Here is a 16,892-nt window from a genome sequence, read left to right as displayed (position 1 = left end):
AAACCTGTTAACTGGAGTTAGAGACACCAAACAAACCACATACTATAGAACTATTTTAAGAGGATGAAGAAAGGATTGGGAGAGAATGCAGCCCCCCCATCCCCCTGCCCCTCCCTGCCGGAGCCAGGAAAGCTGAAGTCAGTCAAGTATCTTAAAAGTCCTTTAATAGGCTGGTGACCTTGAGCGATGTGGTGGCTTGCCCATCTAATCCTGGTTCTTCAGCTATGAAGTTAGGCAAAAACCAATGTTTCCAGGGCCAGTTGCTGTGTCCAAATCATTAAAATGCCACATCAGTGAAAAGTCACAATTGATTTGCATAGACACCTTTCAGGGTATAAATCCAATGCCTTAAGAATTCAGACTGCCGGATTTGGAACACACTGCCAGAGTGCAGGAGCGCAGATTTCTGTCCAGTACCCTGTCAGAAAGCGGGGCGCTCGCGGGGTGGGGGTCCCCTTCAAAAAGGAACCGGGCGGGCCTCAGAAGGAGTTTGAGAGAGAAACCGGACTGAGTCAAACAGAGGTTCAAGGCTGTAGCCCCTTCTCCCGGGAAGGAGGCAGCGACATTGCTACAAGGATGGAGATCCACACACCACTCAAGCCACACAGCGGGGCATTGCCACAGGATGTGACCCTCCACCCTCTGAGGCATCTGAAAAATTTACAAACCCAGGATGCTTACTGCGGGAGAGAGGGACAGAGGAACTGAAAGATTCAAGGGGGGGGGGGGGACGGACAGTGGGATGACAAAGGTTCCAGAGGCTTCTGTTTGAAGGCAAGGGATGCAGAGTCCCCTGAAGGGGAAAGGGCTGGGATCCCCCAAACAACAGTAGAGTAAAAAGCAGTTACAGCATCAGTCCCCAGGAGCCCTTTCCCGCGCGCCTCTGTTCAATGGGTCCTTGCACCACAGGGATACCTACCTCTCCCTCGTCCCAACTCCCACGCGGCGGGTCTCCCCTTGGCCCATCGCGCCCCCACCCGGCCAGTGCCACGGAATCCCCCCCTCAGGCCCACCCAGTAACGGTTTTTGGCTCAGCAGCTTCCGACCCCTCCCCCTTTTCCTAGCTCACGGGAGCCGCAGTGCCGCGCGCTTCTGAGAGGGGCAATCCGCCCCGGAACCGACGTGAGCGGCCCGGGGCGGGGTTGGTGGAAGCGGCCCAGCGATCCCCCAGTTCCAGTCGGGTCCTCTTCTGCACCCACACCTCCCTCTCACGCACGACTCGTCCCCCCCACCCCCACCCCCGCCTCCTCCCTCCCGCCCAGTCCCACGCCTGCTCCCTCCCAGCCTCCCTGCGCATCTCCGCGCTCCCTCCCTCCCTCCCTCCCTCCCCCCACCCACCCCTTCGCGCGCCTGGCACGCGCAGCCGAACTCTGCGCCGCCTCCATCAGAGCCGAGCCGGCGGCTCAGCCGAACAGCCGCTTCTGCCGCCGCCGCCGCCGCGCCGCGCCGGTCCTCCGCGTCCCCTCCCGGTCCCGCCCTCCCAGTCCTGGTGCCCGGGTGCCCCTTCCAGCCCTCCTCCCTCCTCCCTCTCCAGCCTCCCCTAGTGCTCTCTCTGGCTGCAGTCCGCGCCCGGCCCGCCACCGGGCGGGCAGGACGGCGGCGGCGGCGGTTCCACCATGAGCAACGAGGGCAGCCATCGGTGTAGCCGGGTGGACAGCCGCGAAGCCGAGCCTCCCCTGCCCCCGCCGCCTCCGCCCCCGCCGCCGGGAGAGCCGGCCCTGGTCCCCACCTCCCCACGCTACCGGCCGCCTCTGCCCGCTCCTCCGGAGCGCACCGCGGGGTCGGGCGAGCCGCCGGTAGAGGTGGCCCCAAGACGCAAGGGTGCGGACGAGCCGCTGCCGCCGTCTCTGTTGCCCCGAGACCAGGAGGTGTCAGCGGCCGGCGACTCTTGCGAAGGTCCGAGGCGCCTTCCTGAGGTGGCGCTCCCCGAGGCAGCGGCGGAGAAAGGCGGCCCGGGGGAGCCCGAGGCCGGTGCGTGCGGGGAGGGCGAGCGGCGGGGCACCGGAGATCAGCCCGAGACACGCTCCGTGTGCAGCAGCCGCAGCAGCAGCAGTGGCGACCAGCGCTCGGGGCATCAGCACCAGCACCATCAGCCCATTTGCAAGATCTGCTTCCAGGGCGCCGAGCAGGTAAGGCCAGAGGGAGCCCAGGTCTGCAGGCGGTGAGCCTTTTCAGCACCGCGGACAGCGCACGCCTAGTAAGCCCTGCTTTTCCACTCCAGTCCGCTTTCTGGGAAGGCAGATAAAGTGTCCTGGTGGCAGATACAGAAGTAAATTTAACCGACACTTTTTCCCTCTATCTGAATTTGCAATCGGTTACGCCTCAGGTGCTATAATGGTAACACCATCAAGCGTTTCTTGTGAATTACTCAAAGCGTTTTAGTTTATAAGTAGAGTCAAATCTATAGGATGCAAAGGTGAAGTCTTTTCTATTAATGTATCCAGAAAGCCTAGTCTCAGACTACAAATAGGGGTTATGGGGGGGGGGGGGGGGCGGGGTAAGTCGTGCTACAATACTAAAAGGATATATTTCCTTAATTGCAAATTATTAATGCAAAAGGCACTACAGTTCTGCAAAAGGAAGTACATTAAAAAAGAAAGGCTATTTTAGCCAATTGATGTGCTTGATGTTTTGTTAGAAACACATTTCAAAAATTACAAGCACCATTAGAGGCACATGAAAACTTTCATGAGAAGCATCATGCTGGGGGGAAAAGATAATGCATCGCCCTTCCAAAGTGTGTGAAAACACTGGGTTTAATGTCTTTAAAAGTAAGGAAGTTGCATAAGAATATGCAGGCTTTCGGAAACATAGTGCCCCGAGTCAATATTTATGATGCTGCATTTAGAAAAAGTAAAAGCATAATGATACTATGGGTTGCTTTCCGCCATGCATTTCTTCTTCAGCAATGATTAAGAATAACTGCAGAGGAAATGCATCTGACCATCCACTTAAAAGTTATTAAAGAGATTTAATAGTAGAGCTTTCTCCCAAGGGTATTGGGGGCTATGTCTTGCAGACATTTTGCATGTCAGAGGAACATTTATGTCATAACTCTAAGCACTATCTTGGAAATAGTTTTTTTTTTAAGACTTTAGTATCATTCCCATCAGACATATAAAAATTTAATTTGGTTTTCTGGGATAGAGCTTGATGCTTGTATCTTTCTGGGTAAATCGTTTAGAAGGGGAAGAAGGAGAGCTTAGGGTTTGTAAGTGGGGGCAGAAACAGGACTATTCACAGGGAGCCGTTTTCTTTTCAGGGTGAGTTGTTAAATCCCTGCCGATGTGACGGTTCTGTCCGGTATACCCATCAGCTGTGTCTGCTAAAGTGGATCAGTGAGAGAGGCTCCTGGACCTGCGAACTGTGCTGCTATCGGTACCATGTCACGGCCATTAAGATGAAGCAGCCTTGCCAGGTAGACACGACGCTTACTCTTCCAGGAGTAATTTTGTTAACACGGGTACACTTGACTTTCACTCTTGCCTAAGCGATCCCCTTAATGCTACTTAGGCACATTTAATGCGAGTTGAAGTAAGCCCACCATTTAGAATTTGTAGGCTGTGCTTAGAGAAAGTCATGACGTTTTATCTGCAAAATCCAAAGGACGTTTTAACTAAATGATTTCCTTGATAATTTGTTGTTTACTGATCAAATGATAGCCAGCTCCATTTCTTAAAGTCTAAGTTGGTAACATGTCACAGAATCTACTTAATCTGTTTTGTTAATTAGAGGTGCTATACAGTATGTTTAGCAAACATTTTTACATTTACTTAAACTACGCCGAGCCCATTTTATGGAAAATAGATGCAAATGAAGTGGGTACTTAGCAGTGCAGAAACTTCCCCTTGAACCTGTCAGCTCAACTCTTGAGTATTCTTCCTCCTTAAGCTTCTGTTCCATATGAGTTCAATTCTGTCCGTATTAATTCTTGGTGGTATTCAGTTACCAAGTGGATGCAGGCATGTCCCCTGCAGCTGCTCTCAACAATGCTGCTGAAATTGTACATAGTTTCAAACTTTTGTGTAAAATCACACAGTGACGCAATATCATAGGTAGGCAAATGCCCCCCTCCCCAATAGGCTTCTTTCTCCCCATCCCCTTGTTTTTCTTGGTGGAAATGACTCAAGTTCAGAATATTAAGAATGATATTTTAGAGCAAAGTGGGGAACTGTGTAGCAGAGATCTGGCAGTAAACTCAGCAGTGAGCTATTCACCAGACATGAAAGAGGCAATGGGAAAGTGGAGAGAGCAACATGATCAAACCTAGTGGCCCTTGTTTGTATCTAAATTATCAGATCCAATTTACATTGAGCTATATAACATGCATGGCACTGTAGTGTTTCTGAAGAAACCTAGAATATGAATTATTATTTTATTACTAAATAATGTATTTATCATTGTTATTTAATAATTTAAATTTCTTAGTATTTAATTGGTACCCTATTTATTATTGTAGTTAATTTGCATCTCTGAGAGTTGCATTTAAGTTATGATTAGCAATCATGAAATGAAAGAGGGAATTTCTCCACCTCAAGCTTACAAGTTACTTGAAAAGGGGAAGCTAATGAGAAGCCTGGCCACATTGCAGTCAGGCACAGACCTGACACCTTCTCCAGAACTTCTGACTGTGCGTGAGTTAATCGATCTAGTTATGCTGCCGTGTCCAAAGGTCATGGCACGGCTGACATTGTTGTGTCTATGATGAGTAGAATACATGAGAGGGAAGAGACAGGAGTCTTGTCTTCAGTAGTGCGCCCAGTGAGAAGATGAGTGGAGCTGCAGCGTGATGCTAGAAATGTCAAAAATTTAATTGAGAGCTACTATATGTTCATTCCTTTTGAACACTAATTTTGCAGTAAATAGAAATAGGCTCTTTATGAACACTGAGCAGACGTAAAAGTCTAGGGCAAAATAATACTATTTATAGTCATTATAATCCTAGAGCAAAAGGAATTCATGTATTTTGCTTCATTAAAAATACCGTAATTACTTTAACAAAAGCAATTCCCCAAACACTTTCCCCTCAAAAAATCAAAATCCCCCAAGTTAACCCAACATTACTATTGTATTTAAGATTAGTTGTGTATATATATATATACACACACACACATATTGAGCAGGAATACACACACACACACACACACACACACACACACACACACATATGATCTGTGACATTATCTCATTATGACACTGAGATGGAAAGTAATGTTTAGAAAGAGGTTCATATGAATGCTCTGCTAGTATGTTGTTGCATCATGCATAGATGAAAGAACTTTGTAAGACTACACTCAATACATATAAAGCTTGGAGCTCATTTTTTAAGGTGCTAGGGATTGAACTAGGTCTCTCACACATATGAAGCAAATATTCTACCACTGGGCTGTATTCCAAGTCCAAGCTTGCTACCCTTATGTAACTGGATTTGGTCATGAAGCCCCAAACAATGGATTTTTAATGCCCAGATGAAGAGTTTGGTTCCCAGCTTGATATTTTCATTATGGATGATCCACAACCTGAGCATTCACTCTGACTCTTAATGTGAGGGCCATGGGCGTTATCAGTCATTGCTTCCGTGTTCCTATGGCCTGATATAAAGTCACCTCCCCCTGGGCAGAACCATACAGGAGGCATGTGCACGGCTCTTCATTTCCATGCCTGTCTCTCTGTTTCCTAAGCATGGGGTCACCTCATAGCTATGAGCAGGCAGTTCACTGGACTAGAACAGAACAGAGAATAAACAATAATACTGAGCAGGAGTATTTACTGAGCAGTTAGTCTGTGGCAGCCACTGTTTAGAATGCCTTACACACACAATACTGATATTTAGTCTTTGTAACATATTAGTAATCTGAGCGATATGTTATCTCTACATTACACAATGTGAAACTGGAACATAGCCAGTCTCTCCTAGGGATATATCAGCATTCTAACTCAGTCAAGCTGACTTCAGGGTCTGTGGTCTTAACCACTGTGTTAGAAGTTCTTCTCTTCTCTGGAAAGTTCTGATAGCCTGCTTGATATTTCAGGGTCTTTCATGAGTGAGACTTGAGGCAAGTGGGAGCTGGTGTTAACTCAGATCTCTAAGAAGGATTAGAAAGTCTTTTGTTGTATAACAAGCTTCCTAAATTCTTAGTGGCTAAACAGCCACTATAACTTATCTCACTAGAGTCTGCGTGTTGACTGAGGTCAGCTAGGGAGCTTTGTTCCACACATGGAATTACCTGGAACTATAATCCAGAGGTTTGGCCTTGTCAGAGCATCCTGGATGGCTTGCCCCTTTGACTTGTTCTTGGTACTGGCTGTTGACTGGGGTTCAGTCTGGAGATACTTACTGGTACCCCAGTTCTCTTCCCACATCCTGTGCTTCCAGCACTGTGGTGTCTGGGTCTCAGGAGGATGCAAGTGAGCATTACAAATCTATTAAGGCTCAACCTTGGAAGTGATTTGATTTCACATCTGCTGTGTTCTCTATCTAAAGCAAATTTAGTCTGGCTCTGATTCAAGAGAAGGGCAAACTGACTCTGCTTCTGGAGTCAGACCTTTTTTAAAGAGAGACCGTCTCTGCAGGAAAAAGTGTCTAGCATGACTAGCCTTCCCATCCTGATCTCTCAATTTGATCTTTATCAGGTCCATGTGGACCAGTAGGCATCGTTATAACTTCCCTACTGGGGGCTCTGAGCTGAAGGAGGCTATCAGTGCATGGAAGCTTGACTTGCCCCTTGGTGTTTGATGTGTTTGATTATGCACTTTCCAGGAATGTTTGTTACCATCATGTCATCATGTTCATATTTTTTCATTGAGGAGACAGGGATAGTGATGGTCAGGAAACAGGCATGTGTGAACAAAACATGCCACGGAATGCCTAACACTTTAGTTTCACTCACTATTTTTTCTCATCAATATTCAAATTCTCCCACTTGCTTGACTTATGTTTTAGTTATGCTCAGTGGTAGAATCTAGGAGAAATCGAGCAGACACATTTACACCTTAATTGTTGCGTCATTAGCAGTAGGAGTTAATTAAGACATTTGATGTGATTAAAATGCATTTACCTTCCTCCCTACTTACAGAATTTATTTATTAATACATCCAAGATGATACATTAATGGTATTTTAAGAGTTAAAGCTAATTCTGTTTTGAATCACATAATTAAGTTTGAGAATTGAGATGCATGAGCATATAAGATCACATTTACTTCAAGATGTTGGTGACATTATAAACTGATGAAGCCATGTTGTAGCTTATGAATGCTGTTGATGATATGACTCTTTGAGGGGAAAACATTTGCTAGGTTATGTGCTGGGTGGGACACTTTAACCTTGAAGTAAAACTCAGACTGCAGTGCCTCCAGATAGAAAAAGTTACATACACAAGAAGCCCTAACAATAATATTATGTACATGTGAGTTAACTTATATTTAATAGTCTTTACCTTTATTTGCTTAGTATGTGTGTGCATTTGTGGTGTGTGTGTGTGTGTGTGTGTGTGTGTGTGTGTATGTGTGCACACATGCATGTGCATATATGCCATGCCATTCTTGTGGAGGTCTGAGGACAGACCACTTATGGCAGTTGGTTCTCTTCTGCCATGTGAATTTTGAAGATCCAACTTGGGTCCCCAGGCTTGGTAGCAGGTGCCTTTTCCCCCTGAGCCATTTCTCTAGTAATGACTTACCTTTCAAAGGGAGATCATAATGAAACCTATTCCATATGTTATTTTGCACATTGACTTCATAAACATACATGGCATGCTTAGAATGGCTGTGCTTTCTCCTTGTCCATCATCATTGTTACTTGTTCAACCTGCTAAGAGATAGGGGTTTTGGCCCCCTCTGATAAGAGGTGCTTCTTGTTGCCTCTCTGTTGTCACTAAATTGTTACTGCCCTCTTTCCATATTACTCTTTAAGTTTTATTTTTAACTAATTAATAATAATTGTATAAGCTTACAGGGTACAAAGAGATGTTCCAGTGCATGGATACATTGTAGAATGATTAAATATGACGAATTGATGTATTCACCACATCAGATATTTAACATTTTTTTGTGGTCAGATTATCTAAAACACGGTATTTTAGCTCTTTTGAAATATAGATAACATTGTTGTTAACAACATGGGGAACCAGAATTTGCTCCCTGCATCTAGCTGCAATTTTATACTTGGTGACCACAGTTTTCTCTTTCCCATACTCCAACCCCATCTCATCTTTTGATAATTGCCATTCTGCTGGCAAAAAATCAATATTTTGTGCATTCCACACACAAGTGAAGTCATATGGTATTTATGACCCAATTCCAGGCTTATTCTACTTAACATGAAACCCTTAAGCTTCACCCATATTGTGGCAAGTGACAGAGATTCTTTTTGTTACTTTTGCTTTGTGTAAGACTAAATAGTCTTCTTTTGTATATACACATCATAATCCATAGGCATTCAGATTGCTCTGTAACCAGGTGAGTGTGAATTCCACATTCTGTTTCATTTTTCCAACATTGTTCTTCACCTAGGTTTTTACTTGTTTCTAACTGAACCTATTATCATAAATTATTAATAAATCAGTATTTTTGAAAGCACTGAGATTTACTGATCTCAGTGTTGCAAACATACTTACAGTTCAAATGTCCCTCCCCATGAGTCTAATTTACATCCATCTTGAGTCTTCTTGTATTTAGAAATCTGAAAATTGGAGACTTTTAAATGTAGTTATTTCCCAGGATAGGTTTATTCAAAGTCAGAGAGCCATTGTTAATTTGTAGTTTGGAATGGCCACCATCAGGTGAATTGCATGTGGCCAGTCAGTGGGAAGCTAGGGAGCCTTAGAGGTTGTTGGAGGGTAATGACACAGGGTGGTTTGGCAGAGCATCACAAGGCAGCAGATCAACAGGGAAATAGACACCCATCCCCCACAGTTTCCTTACTCCTCTGCCATTACTGGAACAGAGGAAAAGAGGAATGTTGTCTACTTGGCCTGTCTACCTGGGGAAGAACTGAGGCTTGCATGCTGGCCAGCTACCTTTTAAGGCAATAGTACCCTGACCATTTTCACTCATAATGATGTCAACATGTCTACATGTATGCAACCTTGTCTTACTTTGACTTTTTAATCTATCTGTTGCTCCTGTTGACATTTTCATGGGTTCAGTAGAAGACGAGGGGCAGAGGCAAAGCTTTTCATGATCATTCCCAATGTCAAAAAGACAGTGTTCAGACATATATTTCAGATGTATATGCTGGCATAAGTTGTAGGCAACTAAAAATGCCAAGATAAACAGGGAACACCTCACAAGAAACTTTCTTTACCTTAGAAATTGGTTTGGTCTCATTTATTTGCTAATTCTCAAGACATGTGAATCTGTATTTCATTAAGTAGACAAGATTGATGATTCTCTGCTGAATGAAATATGTAGATGAGCTTTGTGTACTACTATAGCTGTCATGTTTACTGTACAGAACTGTGTACTGTTGATTCTCCAATTGTCCCAAAGCCAGATGGCTCTGAGACAGGAAAAAGGGGAGGGGAGGTAGGAGGGAGCATTTGGGACTTTATGGGTTCTGGTGCTTTTAAAAACCTGTACATGGAGGGGCTGGGAGACAATGTAGATTATGTAGATGATGCCTTCCAGAAATTTCTCCTTCACATACATCTGCTTTTCCATATTTTATAGATGTTTTAAAGTGTATCTTCCCTTTCTTTTGATATGTTTTCTCCTCTTTGCTGTCTGTGCTGTCCACTTAGCTGCCTCTTCTAGAAAGGATCTTCAGTATAAATGTGGGTGGATCTATCCCTCAAAGCAAGTTAGGGTAGCATAGAATATTTGATTAGAGGACTACAAACAGCTCCAACATGTCTTCACTTGATACCTGGTTATTTAAATCAGAGGGCCAGGATAGAAAGTTAATTAAACTCCTAGGAGCATCATGGCTACCACCCTAGCTTGGAAGCAGCTGCAGATTCCACATAGATGAACAGACATGATTGTATTCCAGGGGAGTTTCACTTAGCAACACTGGAGCTTTAATTTCACTTAATCATAATGTTTCAAGGAATGGTACTCCTTTGAGTTTTCCCCTCATTTCATTTTAAAATGTAAAAATTGCAGCATATACAAAAAACAGTTACAGAACTTGGTCTGCTCCATGGTGGTCAGCAGTAGTTCCAACAATGGAAGGCAGACTTGGGTATCTCTTAGAGAATCACATGGGCAATATGTTTTTAGTTTTAATGTTTGCAACTTTAAGAAAAATCATAATGGTTTACATCATTTAGAAGATGTTGACATTTCTGCTTCATAAAAGTATTAAATATTTACTATTGCTAGATATTCAACCCATTATTCCTTTCAAATAGTTTCTTAGTTGTTTTAGACCACAGAGATGGTTTCAGTATCCCCAGAAATGGAAGACAGGGCCATAGAAGCCCTCAGTATCCTTGGAGAAAGTCATCCTCTCATCTCAGTGAGTCCTGGCACACATCTGGAGAGTGCTAGTAGGCCCATCCAGACACAGACCCTTCCAGCATCTGCCACTCACCAGGTGTCCATAGTTCCTTCTGAATGTCCTAATATTGAAATCCTCTACTTTGCTTAGGGTTTTTAGACCTGGATTTCTAATGGGGCATGCATAGTCTTGAGTGAAACAAGTTTTAGAACAAATCACAGAATAAAGCACAATATTGCTTGAGATTAAATATCTTTTTGGTCACTTTGTGAGCATTCAGTGAATAATGGTGATAGGAATGAATGAGTGAGTGTGTGAATACATGAGTGAGCATTTTAGCAAAGCGCGAGAATCATAGCTGTTCTGTTACTTCTGCAGTGAAACTTTGTCTTAAGGAATTAAAATTGCTTTCATCACCTGAGTACGGGTTGGTTTTCTGTTTGCTGGCTGTTCGTTTCCCATCTGTCTTCTTAAATCTGCTAGCAGTGAGATTCAGAATATACCTGGACCAATGTTTTCAGTTTTTTAGACTGCAACAAAAAGCCTCAAAAGCAATAAAGAGATCCGTTTTTTAAAACCCAGATTTAGAAAAACAAAAGATCAAAAACAGCTTCCAGTGAGATGTATCCACTCTTTAAAAAACATAAAATGTCATGAAAAAAGATTCAGTGAAAATGGAATTGCTATGTATGACACACTTGCTTTCTTGAAATTGTCATTGGTTGAAGGGTTTCCCATACCATTTGCTCAGGAAATTTGAATAAGTTGTTGGAAATTTCACTATGTGCTCATGGCTGTAGATGACCTGCTAAGAAAGTCTACTGGATATACATTTTTGCTATGAAATCTGCCACCTGACAGAAAAAAAAGGCTACATTTTTTTTGATGCGTTGTTTGTACCATTGCAACATAAGTTCAAAAATGATTTTTGAGTGCTGGGTACACTACTTCAGCAAAGGGGAATATAGCAATGGGCAGACTGTTTCCTCCTTGCTCATTTCCTGCTTTACCATGTGTGTGGCTTTGCTGTGCTGTGACTAAAGGGATCAGAACAAAGGAAACTCAGCTTCCTTCTATTCTTGGACCTTCTGAGAGTAGAGAGGATGACTCGGAGGACAAACTGGGAGTGCATCGGACCATTCAGAATGGCAGAGAGTGGCCTGATGAGCAGATAATCACTACAATTACAAGGAAATGCATGGCCAGCTCAGAGGACTCTGCTGAGAACAACTGTATTGTGGTTTGTACTTTCTGTATCCTTGGATATTTGACGGCTTGTCCCCTGTGAGTGTAACTCATAATTCAACAGCTGTTTCATGTGATTTATGCAAATGAAGTTTGATATCAGTAAAGGTGGACTGCAAACTGTTGTGTGGGAGGATGTGAAGAAAACCTAGAAGCACTGAGTACAGGCAAAGGCAAGTAGGGGCTTATTAAAGAGACATTTCTCATTCCATCCCTCCCTTCAGTTTGCCATGCTGTGAAAACTCACATTGAATCTCCTACTCTGTTTCTATTTTTATCTCAAGTTGGTTCATTTTGACTGGTGACACATGGACAATATATTCTAATCGGAATAATGGAGGCTCTTTCCTTAATGTGCCTTTTGTCTTGCTTCTCCTTTTAGCCTGCTGATTATATGCAAGTGTCCAAGAGCTTAATTTGGGATGGGCTCCTCAACTGTGTAGCTCTTATTCCAGGAGGTCTCTGGGTACTCCTTTGCTATATATGGCCTTGCAGTTGTGCCAAATGGCATCTTCCTCCTCAATAACCATCATGACACTGAGCTACAAAATAGTTCAGATGAATAGAGAACTATTTCAAGGTACTTACACAGGCTCAATGTGGTTTGTTGAAAAGAATTTAGAAAAGGGTAGCATCTTCCACAAGTACCAGGGGGCTTTATCTTATTGTGAAGAACATTTCAAAAGCTACTGTGTTAAACTTCTCTGTGTTACATTTGCAGATTTTTACATGAATATGCATTTTAATGGCCTATTAGTTTTTTTTTAAATAAAGTATGTGAAATCTTATGTTTGACTAGAAAAGAGGACAGGGTCTCTTTTTCCCCTCCAGTATTTGTTTTATTACTGGCCCATCTCTTCCTTGACTTTCTGAGCATCATCTTTCTATCAGTTTTATGTGGGGAGAATAGGTGGGAAATTTCCAGCAAATCTTCTAATCCCTTGGCGAGAGGGCACAAGGAAGAGAGATGGTGGCCTTTGCCTGTATAGTGCTTCCCAAGACCAATAATGGGCAGCCTCAGACCCAGACCTCCTTCAAGCCTCCTGATATATCATTGTTCTTTCTTTCATGGCAGTCGTTTGGAAATAGTGCGGTCGCTCATGTGGGTTTCATGTTAGATCTAGACAACGTGAGTAGTTTAAAGAAGTAAAAACAAAACCCAACACAGGGAATGCTAGGCTAGCTAACAAGATTGCAAGGAATGTGTCTGAAATTTGTTGGGTAGCTTTGGGCTATGTGGTCTTCTGGCTATGGAGTACAAAACATAGATTCTGAAACATTTCTGAGTTATTTGCAAGGAAAAGTGACGACTACCCTTTTCTTCTATAAATCTCCTCCTCTGACCTGCTACTGATGAGGCTAATGTCCATTACAGAAAAAGACTTATAAAATAATCATGCCCCATTGTTTGAGATATGATTAAGTTCCATTCTTGGAATCTGCAAGGAGAAAAATACCATCTATCTCTCAAGTTCCCTATATGGAAATTCCACCATCAAGTCACCAGGAGTGATGCAGATTATTAACGTGACAGAGCATGGCGATAGTTTGGGAATGGATTGTGAAGATTAATAGTGTCAACTTGATGAAATTGAGAATCAACTAGGACACAATCCTGTGAAGTATTATGTAGCTAAAAGTTTTCCTGGTCCTGCCCAGCTCCCGTGGCCCTGCGGTTCCACAGCTGCTCAGACCCAAATGAACATACAGAGGGTTATATTACTTTTAAATGATGGCCATGGCAAGCTTCTTGTTAGCTAGCTCACATACCTTAAATTAACCCATTTCTATAAATCTACACTTTGCCACGTGGCTCGTGGCTCACTGGTACCTTTACATCTTGCTTCTCTTGGCGGCAGCTAGCAGCTTCTCTTCTCTCTGTCTGTCTCAGTCCTCCTTCTCTAGTTGGAATGTCCCACCTAACCTTATTCTGCCTCACCATTGGCCAAACAGCTTTATTTATCAACCAATCAGAGCAGCACATATTCACAGCATACAGAATGACATCCCCATCATTTCCCCTTTTCTTTCTATTCAAAAGGAAGGTTTTAACTTTAACATAGTAAAATTACATATAATGGAACAGTTATGAAGCAATAATTACAGCTACAACATCTAGTCTATTTGTATTTGGCAAAATTAAAGAAAATATTTTATCATCTATCCTATATTTGTGAGTCTAAAGTTTCATATCTAATTTATCTTTTATCATGACTAAGGAAAACTATAATAACTATCTAGTCTTCCACTACATCAAAGACCTCAGAAGAATATAATATTACTTAAGTAAATAGGAAGAGCATTGTGAGCAACTTCCAAAAATCTAGAAAGACAGAGACAGCTGCCTGCCTGGACAGTCACCTAAAGTTCCTCTGCAATGTTGGAGCATCCATCTTCAGCCCATAGGCCTAGACTCTCAGTCATTTCTTTCTTGGTGTCCTATAGAACGTCTGGCAGTTTCTTCTGTGAAGCAGGAACCTGAAGGACCATCTCGCCTTGCAAAGTTCAGTTGTCACCTTCCTATGGGTCCTGCATGTCCACTCGATACAATATTTTGTCAAGCAGTCCAGGCAAGAACAGTTTCTTGTCCAAATGGCTATTTTTGCCAAGAAGAAGATAAACTCCATATGAACTGTCTTTGATGTCCATATTTCTCTCTGAAATAAATTGGTGCTGCCAGGAGCAGACGTGCCTCACTGTCCAGAAAGTCTAAGTTTTAAAAACATTTTAGATGCCATATTCTGTAGGTCTTTGAAGTGTTTGAAGATAACCTACCTAATTGAATTATATCTATGTATACCCAGAAAACTTAACATCACTATAAGTTTGACTATCATAGAAGACTAATTATTGATCTGTATTTCTTAACTGTAATGGACAATTTAAATGAGTTACATAAACATAATACCTTAAACGGGAGTAGAAATATATATGTAGTATAACAAAATTAACTCTAAATTTGTATCAATAAACTAAAATCCATAGCAATGTAAAACATTTTTAAATAAGTTGCTCTTAAAAAGTAGATTTATTAATCTACCCTTTTATCCTATCTTATCTATACTATCCCCTTTTCTTCTTTAGAAAGAGATTGCATTTATAATCAACCTGCTTTAAGTAAAAACAAACATTTATAAACAATATTTTGGGAATTTGGGCATAGCTTCTCATACTACTTACCACTGGATGAGGGTGCTGGCAATCTAAAGGGGATCCCGAGAAAATTAAGAATTATGGTCAAGTCCTGACTGGAATAGTCTGTGATGCTGTATTCTCTGAGCCAGTTGCCTTGAAGCTGTTTTTGGATGTTGGATCATCTGGGCATCTCAGGGGGGCCTTCCTTGATCAAATCATATTACCCTGGAAGCAATCCATAGGTTCTCATCTTCTGTGGAAACAAAAGCAGAACCTTTTTTCCAAAGCAACGCATCCTTAGACATAAATTTTGAAATCAAGATATCTTTAAAATATACATATTGATTCAACACAGCAGCTTTTATAATCAAATGTCTTTCTGCAGTTAAAAATCCCGAAGACAACATAATCCAGACTCTGTGTGTGATTTCCATCTTTATGTGGCTTATTTTTTTTATATTACCTTTACTTTCTCTTTAAAGACTTTATTTTTTAAAACTTTTCTATTTCATTATATAACTGTCTATATTTTTTTCCTCTCTCTTCCAAGCCTACATATATTTTTACATACATTGTAAACTGTTTAGGGTTTATTTCATTTGAATCTGTTTTATTGTGAATCTATTGTTTTAAACTGCAGCATTACTAGGACTAACATAGCAGCTTTGGCTGCTGGCTCTACCCACCTCAGCTTTCTAACATGGCAGAATTACATTTACCACCTGCTCTGGGGAAACCATGCTCACTGCTGGACTCTGGGAGGCAGTGGGTCTATGCCTCCATCCAGCAGCATGTAGCCCCAAAACCTTTTTTCCCCCTGTACTAGCAAAAGCTAAATCTGCCACACATTTTGCTGTGAGGCATGGAGACACTACTGTCTACTGCAGCAGGAATCTGCCATGCTGCACTCAAGCCCGAATGCTGCGGCGTCTCATGGCCTGCATGAAACATGAAGCAGGAACCTGTTTTTGGCTCAGTTTAGAATTGCTTATTAAGTATTCTCAGGTTTCAGATGGAAACTTGAGCCAATCTGTTGGGTGCCATTTGTAGCTGGAAGTTTTCCTGTGTCCTGCCCAGTCTGCAGCCAAATAAATACACAGAGGCCTATATTATTTTTAAGCTATGGCTATGGCAGGATTCTTTATAGCTAGCTCTTTTATCTTAAATTAACACATTTCTATAAATCTATACCTTGCCATGTGGCTTGTGGCTTACTGGTACCTTTACATCTCTTGGTGGCACCTAGCAGTGTCTCTTCTCTCTGTCTCCTTCCTCCCTCTCTAGTTAGAATGTCCTGCCTAAACTTATTCTGCCTCACCATTGGCCAAACAGCTTTATTTGTCAACCAATCAAAGCAACACATTCACAGCATACAGAACGACACCCCCATCAGTATTATCTAGATTAAGTTAGACTCTGCAAATGTCTGTGTAAAGGTGCAAAGTTGAGGTTGGAGATGTTGGAGATGCCAGGATCATAGGGCCTTCTCTAAAGAAAGTAACAGGCCCTGAGTAATGATGCCTAGGAAAGATACTATGTGTGCTGCAGGCAACAGCTGGAGGCATAGGTGTGATGCAGGCAACAGCTGGAGGCATAGGTGTGCTGCAGGCAACAGCTGGAAGCATGGGGATGCTCAACTCCCTTCAAGCCCAGGTGATTTCAACAGAAGCCCTGGATACTGGATTTGCAGCTGTAGGATTTGGTGTTTCCCTGCTGGGAGCTGGTTTTGCTTTGGTCTGATCTTTGCCTTGTTCCCATTCTTCCCTTTTGGAATGCAGGTGTTAATTCTGTGCCATTGTAAATTGAAGTATACAATTTGTTTTTGATTGTGTAAGAACTCACAGTTAAGATATTGTTTGGGTCTCATATATGAGAATTGCTCTTTTATCTCTTAAGTAGTGTTGAAAGTCTTAAAGTCTTTGGAGACTTTGAAGATGTACTAATTACAATTTGCATTATGTGAATCCCATAAGCCTATGGAGACAAGGGGTAGAAAGCTATGGCTTAAAAGTGATGTGCTTGAGCATCAAGTTGATACAAGGTGGAGTAGTGATGGCTAATAATGGTCC

At 42.5% G+C, this 16,892-nt stretch overlaps 1 protein-coding gene across 2 annotated transcripts in view; it reads left to right on the top strand.

Moving 5' to 3' along the window:
* Positions 1-1,350: 1,350 nt before the first annotated feature.
* Marchf11 (membrane associated ring-CH-type finger 11) overlaps positions 1,351-16,892 on the top strand; it is a 103,333-nt gene continuing 87,791 nt past the window's right edge. The window contains exons 1-2 of one of the 2 annotated variants that reach the window (XM_052743051.1): positions 1,351-2,129; positions 3,263-3,418. In XM_052743051.1, the coding sequence (XP_052599011.1) occupies positions 1,617-2,129; positions 3,263-3,418 (669 nt within the window). In that variant the 5' untranslated portion in view covers positions 1,351-1,616. The remainder of the gene's footprint in view (positions 2,130-3,262; positions 3,419-16,892) is intronic. The other variant, XM_052743050.1, reaches the window with a different exon arrangement.

This window comes from Peromyscus californicus, unplaced genomic scaffold (assembly GCF_007827085.1).
Source record: "Peromyscus californicus insignis strain IS unplaced genomic scaffold, ASM782708v3 Scaffold_18__1_contigs__length_77618521, whole genome shotgun sequence".
Taxonomy (NCBI): Eukaryota; Metazoa; Chordata; class Mammalia; order Rodentia; family Cricetidae; genus Peromyscus; species Peromyscus californicus.
The sequence above is the reverse complement of the archived record's forward strand: the minus strand, read 5'-3'. Positions and strand labels throughout refer to the sequence as shown.